Genomic DNA, 10,562 nt, shown 5'->3' on the forward strand with positions numbered 1-10,562 from the left:
GACTTTAAATGGTACACTCAAGTGGGTGAACTGCATGTTACGTGAATTACAATAAAGCTGTAAAATAAAATGAGGGTCATTTGTACATAGCACCTCGACTTCTAATATAGTCGCGAAATAGACATTGTTAGGCGACATCTAACAGAATACAACTTAGTTCCATCACATGCTAATTTTCTTGGTAGCTTTTCCTAACTCCCTATGCATGGGGGCGCTAAAACAAGAAGTTCCTAGCACACAGAGGGCAAATTATAATCCTAAAATGCTAGATCAGTGAGCAAGAGGGAAAGGGTGGCTTCATTTTGTGTTTTTAAAACAAGCCAACATTAACTGGAGGAGCCATAGATCTGGAGAGGGTCCACGTCGTATTTACCGGGGAAGATGTTGAGTCGGACGTGACTCCACCTCTGCTGGGAGTTGACAGGAAAGTAACTGTGGCTGGAAGCAGGATTTCCCGGTTTAAGCTCCGTCATGGGAACCAAGCAAGTCCAGTCGTTGGAGTTCAGCTAGCAATAAACATAAAAATGTTAGTGCAGGCTCTAGGGAACGATAAATCCAGTCTAATGCCTGCGTGCGGCTTACAGGGCAGAGACGTTTTGGAATAAAAATTAATGACAGATGCCTAATGGCACGCTTTAATAAAAATACTAATAAAGATCAAGTCTCAGATTTAATAAACAGAATAAAGGCCTGCTTTTGTTTTTTTTTCATGTTGACTGAATAGCCGCTGGGTGGTGGTGGCAGGGATGGGCAGGGAGGATTAGGAGTGAACCTCCAACTGCCCTCACCGTGAGGATTCACAGAAAGAAGCAGCCAGGAGGCGACGTGGACGTTCAAATAAAACCCAGGCTCTTCCCACGGACCACGGGGTAAATGGGTCAGCCTGGACCTCACGACGGTCTCCCTAGATCAGTGCTTCTCAGCTGGACGGGCCCATTTGTCCTTGCCGTTGTGTATTCGCAGTCTGCTGTGGACCAGCATTTTGTAGAACACAATGTAATTACTAGACAAACTTCAAAAAACAAGAATGTACCAAAACTGAAGCCAAATTGTTTATTGTATTAAACTCATCAGGCATAAAGTCACTTTGTCCAGTTACTATCTAAAGTATTTAAGGTGCAATTTCTGTATTTAGCTCATTGGGCACCATTTTGCAGCGGGGTCCCTGCGAGCAGACCGCCTTGTGGGGGGCAGTGCCCTAGACCTCACATGGGCCGTGGTACAGGGGTTGCACAAGCCACTCCAGAAACGTCTGCAGGGCCACACAGGGCAAGTACATATGCGTGAGCTGTGCCAGGTAGAGCGCGTGGCCGGGCGAGCAGGGCTGCTCATTTGCTGTCCTAACAGCCCATGACAGACCCCGTTCTTGGGGAGACGTACCTCAGCAATGGCTTCAGACTCCTCAGGGGTGGCTGCAGCTCCTCTCCTGCCCTCTTGTTGCGGGATTTCTGGTTGTTTATCTGAAGTTAGAGCGATTGTTAGGGTTACGGTTTGTGTTCAGAATTGAAGAGAATATATCTACCCTCTTAGTGGGTTGTATGGTCATTTTCATTTTGCCAAATAACACTAAAGATCCTGTGTCTTAAGTCAAAGCATCAGATGATCAAAGTAATAGACACATCTTAAAGTTCCTCGATATTTAAATTACTCGTGGTAACTTCATATAAATACAGCTGATTCACTGTGTTGCACAGCAAAAACTGGCACAACACTGTAAAGCAATTATGTTCCAATAAAGAGCTTTAAAAAAGGGGGTGCAGAATATTTGCTGGTACGTCAGCTCATCAAATAACAAATCTCGTTTCCAAGTCCCGTCAGACGCCCCCAAACTTATCACTTGACTGGAGTTTTCGGAAAGCTGGATGCATAAAGTTTTGGACTGTTGTAAGTCAATTCCAGGAACACTGCCTCCCCCAGTGGCATCCTTAGAATAGAGATGTGGGTGATTCAGAAGTAGAAGCCCTCGTGGACAGCTGAAGGGCTTGCTGAAGGAATCTTACTGTCATGAGTCATTCCCGCTTGTAAAGGAAGCACCCTCCTATCATCACGTGACTCTTCGGGTTCCCCAGCTGTCTTTCAGGAGGTGAGCCCAGCCACGTCCACGGGACCTCGTGCAGAGCTGTGCACAGAGTGCTTCCAGGATACGTCTGCCAACTGACATGATTTCTCTTTCCCAAGTACATGTATAGGCACGCACATAATGGTACGTGTTGCTAAAAAAATTAACTCTGGGACCAGCCTCAGAGGATGCCAGCTACAGAGGCTTGTGAGTCCCATGGCCTAGCGGTCCAGGGTGTGGAAAGGAAGCCTCTCTGGAAAGCCCGTCGCTGCCACAGCACTACGCAGACCCGGGGCAGCCTGAAGAGGGGTGGGCACGCTGGCCCGCCAGCTGGCTCAGACCTCACTCCACACCGTCCAGATGGTCCGGGCAGCTCACTCCCTGCCGCCCGCCCCAGCAACCTGCTCACCAAACCTCACAGCGACGCGCTCGCGGGGGTGCCGTGGGAGTGCTGCAGAGCGTGGGAATGATGGAAGCTAAATAGGGTCGCGGGACGTTGTTAAGCTAAAAATAAAAAATCGCAGAGCACTGGCGTGGGACTCGCAGGGTAAAGCTCCCTGGCAGTAAAGGGGCCTCCAGAGCAGCTGCTGAGCCTGTCTGGGTGGGGAGTGTGCAGCCGGGGCAGACGGGTCTCCGACCCCACGATGCTCGTTCTGGGGCCCTTGGTCCCCAGGCACCTTCTTCGAAGTTTGCTGCCTGAATTGACACTCGAGGAGCGTAATCTCCTGTGACGTGAGCCGTGTCCACGTCGAAGCCCCGGATGAACCCCTGCATCCCCAGCTGGATGAGGCACCAGTCGTGACCTGGAGACGAAAACAATGGGAACAGATGAAGCCCGTGATGGAACAAAACTACAGCGAGAACGAAACACCAGAAACGCACTCCTCCCGTCACCAAAAAACGTGTGGGCTCATTCTCAGCCTCCACCTCAACATCTCTCGTGACGTGGCCATACGTGACGTGACCACTGTTCCCCACGTGGATCCTCAGTTCTAATCCAAGCAGAATATACATAAGCCTTGGATTCAGAGAGACTGATTCCGGGTTCAAACTCATCATTGTGAATCAGGGATGAGATTGGCTTCCGAAACCTTAGCTGTGACCTCCCTGGCGATCCCGTGGTTAAGACTCCATGCTTTCATTGCTGAGGGCCCCGGACCCATCCCTGGTCAGGGAACTAAGATCCCACAGGCCGCACGGCCAAAGCAAACAAACAAATTGTTTAGCTGTGACTCCGGTGTGGGGAACACCCAGCCCAGCTCGGCCGGTGCTGGGTTTTGAGCTGGGTCTCCTGGGAACATGGTGCTCTCTGCCATCTTGAGCTTCAGGGGTTTCCTGCAGCCCCATCCAGGATATCCATCTTGGCCTCGGCTGAACTTTAAGAATTCTTGATGAATGTGTCGCTGTGTAGTTCTTGGTTTCTGGCGGTCGATACAGACCCACCTTAAAATGTCCAAATGTATTAGAATCTTATAAGGTCTGGAGTACCTTATCAGCAGAAATATAGAAAATAAGAAATATCCAATATTTCTGTAATACTTGAGACGATAGAAAAATCCACTTATTGGCCTAATACTGGATTGGTTCCCTTTTACAGACATTTCTTTAACTTTAAAGGGTGTATTTTGATTTATGAGTAGCAATGAGTGAAAGTAGCCTCTTAAGGTGCGTAAGAGATAGGATGGATCTTGGCTCAATTCCCTGCTTATCCTACCAGTGACGGGACCTGGGCTAAGTGAACGAGGCTGTTTCCATGGTGATCAGATGGGACAAGAACACTGACTTCAGAGAGTGGTGCTGAAGCCAAGTGTAACACACGTACCAAGTGATGTTTGCACACAGCTCAGTATCCTTCATCCACAGCACTCATCATCTTTTCGTTTTCCTAACAAAGTGCTTGCACCCTCGTGTTTGCACAGATGACCAGGGCTCTCACAACCCCTCCTGAATTCTCAGAGCCTGCTGTTCAGAGGGGACATGGGAGGTGACAGAGCATTCCAAGCGCTCCATGTTAAAATCAACCCCCCCAAAAAATAACACCAAAAAACCCCCAGTAAAATCAACCCCAAACATACACTGCTTTCCAGCACCCCCTGGTTTTAAACTTTGCAGGAGTGAATGAACAGTCATCACTGTCTTACCTGGGACCCTCTTCCTTCTGGTCTGCCCTCCGTCCATCCACGTCCCAAACTCAGTGTCCTCGTGTTCTCTAAAATGCGGGCTGTCCCTCTAAAGCAAAGGCGTGTGACACGTGCAGCATTAACACGCATGCGAGAGCCTGGGCTCCCACAAATTAACTTTATCCCCAAAGGGACAGATGGGCGGGGCACACAGGGTCTCCAGGGGAGACCTGGGCAGGCGTGGCCGTGTCCGCCCCACCTTCAGGCACAGGGAACCCGCTCCAAATCAGGGGGACATCCTTATCTCTGTATCACCTTCAGGGAAAGAAGTCCTGCTTCTCTGTGGGCCTTCGTTCACACAATTAGCCACGGACAGCAAAAAGTAAACCCACGTCGCCGTGCATCCCACGGGCCCCACCACTGGTGCCACTCCCGGCTGCAACCTGGGCGCCTCCCGAAAGGCCGTCGAACAACGCGAGAAAGGATATTGGATTTCCAGAGCAACACGAAAAAGACGGCATACCCAGGAACTCAGTCGGCCTCGTAGGACGAGTAGGCTCGGAGGCTGGGGTCCGGCTGAGCACTCAGCCCGCCGCCCCCCACACCCGTGCTCCGAGCTGCTCCACGGCCACCTGGCGAAAGTGTGCACTCTGACGTCATGGCAGCTGGGGGGGAGCAGGCGGAGGCTCAGCTCCGCCCCTCGTGGGGCCTTAGACAAACGGCCGCGTCCCCGCTGCTTCACCTGAGAACAGGGAGGGTGAGCACATCCCTCGAAGACTGTTAGCAAGTTCAGGTGACACTTGTGAAAGCCCCTCGCGCAGCTCGACGCTCAGAAGTCATTCTGTGCTTGGCGGGTGGCCGAGAATGGGGACCGTTTCCCTTCTCACCTCGAGTCAGGTCCAGGGAGGCCCGTGTGTCCCTGCTTAGGAAAGTCTCCCCAGCAGGTACGGGGGAGGAAAGGACAGCATCACGGGCCAGCCGTAGCGGGGTCGGGGCCAGGTTCCCAGCAAGCGGGCCACAGAGCCCCCAGGCGAGGGCCCGGCACGAAGCCCTCGGCCGTGCTGTGCCTCAGTGTCCTCCTGGGCACGGACGTGTGTGCGGCGGTGCACGGCACACAGAGGTGCCCGGGTTGTCAGCATGAGGGTATCAGACGTGGCGGCCTTGCGGATCTTATCACAATCCAACCACATCTTCAAGATACACACTCCAGCCCTTCCTCTGCTCCTAAGGAATTGTGAAGCTCTGTCCTGAGCCCCGCGAGAGAAGACGGGGTCCACCCCCACTCAACCCCAGGCCACTCGGGCCCCAAGCTTCTGGCGGCTTCGTTGAGCTCTGGTGGTGTTGCTACTGCTGTCACGGCGACTGAGGTGGGGGGCCGCGGGAAGGTGCGGTCACGCTCCCTGACAGGTGTCAGGAGAAGGCAGTGTGGTGCTCGCAGTACAATATCGAATATGGCCTCAAAAGAAAAGAAGACCAAAGGCCAGTCCCAGGGATGAACATGCACACGTACAGAGACCTGAGCAAGGACAGTTACAGTAGTTGGACAGTGAGAACCCTTCCCACGCATCCACAGGGCACGGGCTTGTGGTCAGTCACCACCCGGCAGGGCAGAGGCCGCGCTGCCCCGTGCGTCCGCGTGGGTGGGGTTCGTGGGCACCACGCGAGATAGCACGTGGCAGAGCCGTAGCGGCTTTCTGATGATGTGTATATGCACTCAGAAATGACAGGCAGGACTACTTTCTGTGTATGGATGTGGGCTTATGTATTTAAAGGTACATAATATATTAGAAGACGCCGCCAATCTTGTCATAGCGTTGATTCTACAAAGGGGAGGGTTGGCACTGAAGCTGGCGGTGAAAGGGACTTTAGCTTTACCTGTAACACTCTTTTTTTCAAATAAGAGAATGTATGTGTGTATATATGTACATATACGTCTTAAATGGTCTGTTAGTGTGAAAATGTGAGTGTGTGTATAGAGAATATATATATGCACGCGAGTGCAGCATAGGAAACACGGCCCATTCTCCCTCCCCGCCACCTCCCAAGCTCGGCTCCTCACAGACCCCCCCCGCCCCACAGTTGGCATGAACTCTTTCGGGTGTGTCCCCGCACACGCGGCCTGCCTGGACCTCGGTCCCAGCATGTGGGCAGCCAGCTCAGTGGTTCAGTGGCCAGGTCAGGTTCTGCACCTGAAAGACCCCAGGGCTCCTTAACTAGCCCCCCGCTGGTGGACACTGAGGTTGGCTTTTTCCCCTTCAAACAACACCGGAATGCATATGTCCTACATCTCTTTGTGTACTTGTGCAAATAAGGTAAGTCTGTAGAATAGCAAGGTCAAGGTGTGGATGCCTTGAAATTTTTCAAAGATAGACGTATGCTGAATCGTAAGAGCTCTGACACTGACTGGCCGTGTGACTGACAGCAATTAATCAACATCTCTGTTCCTCACTTTATGAGCATTTTCTCCGAGTGGTAAGTGAGCACACGCGAGGTGCCCTCAGAGGGTCAGAATTGCACGTGCTCTGGGCCTGGCCGGGTCCCGTCCAGAAGGGGCAGCCGTTGTGCCAGAGTGAGGGGATGGACCCTGTCCCCGTCCCCCCCACGGCCGTCACACCTGCTGCCGGGGCCAGCGCTGTGGCACCCACGTCCGTCATCCCTCTCGAGAGAACTCTCGCTCCTCTCAAGTGGGACAAGGTGGCAGGCTTCCAGCAGAGTTCCAGTTCTTCCCTACATCTACCAGTATTTTCTCTGTTTTTAACAAACATACTCTACATGTTTATAATTAGGCAGGTAAAACATCTTCCAAAAAAGTCAAGATGTGCAGCACTTTACTTCCCATCACGGATTATGAACACCACGTGGAGCAGAGAGAAATACAGGAGGATCTCGGTGATTTCCCCCACGGAGCAAGGTGGTCCCAAATTCCTGTGTCAGGTCCCTGTGTGTCTCTGCCGTGTCTTAGCATGACTGCAGGCTGATTTCTACACGTTTCTCCTGTTCTAAAATGCTAATCCACTGGTTCTCATCACGTGACTCCCAGCCCAAATACACGGGGAGATTTTAATTAACAGGGCTGCATGGGTAACCCCACCCTAGCGCTTTGCAGAGGCCAGTTCACAGTACCTTTATAAGATCTTTTCTGCAGGCACGAAAAAGTCATCTGTTGCAAATAAAATCTAGACAAAGAAAGAAGTGAAGATAAAACAACCATAAATTAAAAACCATTTTGTTTCATTCCCTGGTGAAACATTAGGAGATGCAGTAAAAAGAAAACGTGAAATTGCCGAGGGGAAGAGAAACAATATGCAATGAAGCCAAGATGCTTTTTAAACGTTTGGATTTCATTGCCTGCCCCACTTCATCTTTCCTTCCCACCCTTTTTTCTTCATCCCCTTTACCATCGGGATGCAAAAGGGCTAACTTCTCACACTCGGAAAGAAAGCAAACCAATTTCTTCTCAAGAACCGAGGACACTGAGCTTTAGGAATCTTTCACAATGTAAGGGCAAAAAAAGTAAATAAAAAAATGTGGCACAAGGTCACCCCCATGGCTTGGCCAGCTCATCAGAGGGTGCCCTGCAAGTAGGTTGGCCTGGTGATTTATTAACCAAAGCAGAACTTATTTTTTTCTTTTTTTTGGCTGTGCTGCTAGGCTTGCAGGATTTTAGTTCCCCAACCAGGGATTGGACCCGGGCCCACGGCAGTGAAAGCACGGAGTCCTAACCACTGGACCACCAGGGAACTCCTGAAGCAGAACATTTTTGAGAGTGGGGTATAAACCGGCTACTGGCCACCCTACTGAACCTGGGACCCAGGGACACCCGTGGTTTGGAAAGGACACAGCGCCCTGGCCTCTGACCCCAGCCAGAACTTAAAAGGCAGGGGAGGACCTGGCTGTTTCAGACCTGTCGGCCGTTTGGGGGGCCCAGGTGGGGGGGCCTCTGCTGCGTATGACTTGTGTCATTGAACAAATGCTGCTGTATCAGTAAACAAAGGATATTGCAGTCATCAAGCCACCACATTACAGCTGCCCATCCTGAGGAAACTCAGGATGGAGACAGGATGTCACCCCCCCCCAGTCTAGCCCTCAGCCACGGCAGCCGCCCCCATGGTGCACCCCAAGAGGACTCAGGGTGGGAGCGCACGGGACACTGGCCCCAGGTAGCTGAGGTGCAGATCAAAGGAATGATCTCAGTGAGCCCAGAATTTGCCTCTTCCCATACGCAGAAAAGTGCTAAATTCCTTAACCTGAGATGTCTGGTTTTCTTTAATTAACAGTAATCTTTTGATGTTCTGACTCCCTGGTCTTGGTTGCAAAAACTCCTATATATCCTGGCTGCTCCCTTACCTCTTTGGAGCAGACCTCAGAGCGATCTGAGAAGCTGCATCCTAGGCTTACGTCCTCAGTTTTGTCTACCAGATAAAACATAGTTCTCAACGCTTAGGGCGTGCGGGGTTTTTCCGGTGGACGCCGGCCTCCTGAGGACGTAGCAGAGCGAGGGAAGCACAGTGAGCTGACCTGGGAGGCCCTCCCCTGCCCCAGAGCCTTTCGCCTCCTCCTCCTCCTGGGCGGAAACCCTCGCAGGCACAGGGGACGCAGCGCCCAGGCTCCCTGCCCCGCCTCCTCTGCCTGGCCTGCCCCCTTGTCCCCAGCCTTGCCAGCTCCCTCCCCTCCTGAGGCCGCCTTTGAGCATCACTCACCTGCACGGTCCTCCCTCCTCCCCGCCCCACGGGTGCCCTGTCCTGCCTTGACGCCAGCCCTGGTCTGGATGCCTCGGGCAGAGTGTCAGCTCTGCAGGGCAGGCCTGGGGCTTTCCCTCTGTGCCTTACCTGGCGCCTCGCACATCATGGTAAGCTCTCCACGTGATTCTCCTACTTAAGTCTGAGGACCACGCATCTGTGCCCTCAGAGAAAACACACAGAGGGACGTCTCACAGGTGCAAAATGTCTTTTTGTTTTCAACTTCAGGCAATGCTGCCTTTGCAAGTAATTGTAGCCAATTTAAAAGATCTCTGGAAGCCTTTTGCAATAATGGGCTTCCTCGGGGAGGCCGTCCTCGGGCCTGATTCTTGCTCTTCTAATGGGGGTCCCTGCAGCGATGAGCTGAGCCTCGGCGCGGCTGCCTGAAGTACTTTTCCCACCCCGGGAGACCTGCTTACCTCTCCTCCGACAAACTCAGATGCCAAGTCAGTCAGCTGGGTGAAGTCCGGGGGCCTGGCCGGTTTTCCTTCCCTGGGAGAGTCAGTCATGCTTCCTGCAAGGAGAAAGGCAGCCTGGGTCAGCCTCCGGGTGCGAGGCCCTCATCAGGCTCCCAGACCGAGGCCTGCGCCGTTCAAACAGCACACGTGCCGCCAGCAGGTGCACGCCAGCTCCGGGGCCCCTACGGGGCGGCTTTGCACAAATGCTGAAATGGGAGGGAATGAGTGCACGGCCTCCATCTGAAGCAGTTAAGAGTAAAATATACAAATTCTACAGGCACAAACTGCAAAGTTTTATTATTCAAAGAGAAAAAAATATTTTAATTTATAAAAGAAAAATTTGCTTTTAATCGTTTTTGCATACATTCAAAAAAAACACACTGAGCAGCTGGGTGGCAGGTCCTAGCTGGAAGCGGACACAGAGGACAGAGCACGCCCACCCTGGGGGCCCCCTTGGTGGGAACAGACGCCCACAGATGCCCAGGCCTCTCAAGCAGAGACAGAGTCACAGAGGTTTCTCCACCTGGGAGGACTCAGCACTGGGCTGTCATATCACCAACTCCCAGCACCCCAATTTCTGAGTTGAGAAGCAGATTCAGAGAAAGGGAGAAGGCCTCGAGGGAGGGCTGGCCAAGGTCTCCCCACTCCTGAGTCAAGGGCGACCCTTCATTCCCACCCCTTCTTCTTAGTCCTCGTGGTGGAAAGAGAAAACTACTTAAAAATATCATCTCATTAACAATTATTCTTATTCACAAAAGAAGAAACACAAACGGTTGAAATCAAGTCTCCCTGGAAATCGCAAGAATGTAATTAATGGTAAAATGACTTTTTTCCCTGTGAAATGGACACTTTTTTTAAACAGCAAGCACCGCACAGTCTGCTCTTGGGAACGTGCATGTGAACAGTCTCCGTGGAGAGATTTGGGAACAGCCGTGAGCCGGGCGGCAGCCTTGTCGCTCTCCCCGAGGTTCTCCCACCCTACCTCCCAGGGCTGGGGTGCCCCTGCCCCCCCCCAGTCACCACACCAACCCCCCATGGCCTCATCCAGCCTCCAGGCTCTCATCATCCTCCTCACACTGATTCTCCCCAAATACACCTCGCCTTCCGGATTCCCCTCTGCCAGCTCAAAACACCGCCCCTTGGATGTGTGATCGCATCTCTAGGCTGCAGGTCCTGCACCCTCAGC

The 10,562-nt window shown here is 52.4% G+C and overlaps 1 protein-coding gene across 1 annotated transcript in view; it reads right to left on the minus strand.

Annotated features, from left to right (window-relative positions):
• ALLC (allantoicase) overlaps positions 1-9,427 on the minus strand; it is a 20,991-nt gene extending 11,564 nt beyond the window's left edge. The window contains 6 exon segments of the mRNA XM_057743688.1: positions 374-506; positions 1,381-1,460; positions 2,737-2,862; positions 4,201-4,286; positions 7,303-7,355; positions 9,338-9,427. Coding sequence (XP_057599671.1) covers positions 374-506; positions 1,381-1,460; positions 2,737-2,862; positions 4,201-4,286; positions 7,303-7,355; positions 9,338-9,427 — 568 coding nt within the window.
• Between the last annotated feature and the right edge of the window lie 1,135 nt (positions 9,428-10,562).

This window comes from Hippopotamus amphibius, chromosome 7 (genome assembly GCF_030028045.1).
Source record: "Hippopotamus amphibius kiboko isolate mHipAmp2 chromosome 7, mHipAmp2.hap2, whole genome shotgun sequence".
Taxonomy (NCBI): domain Eukaryota; kingdom Metazoa; phylum Chordata; class Mammalia; order Artiodactyla; family Hippopotamidae; genus Hippopotamus; species Hippopotamus amphibius.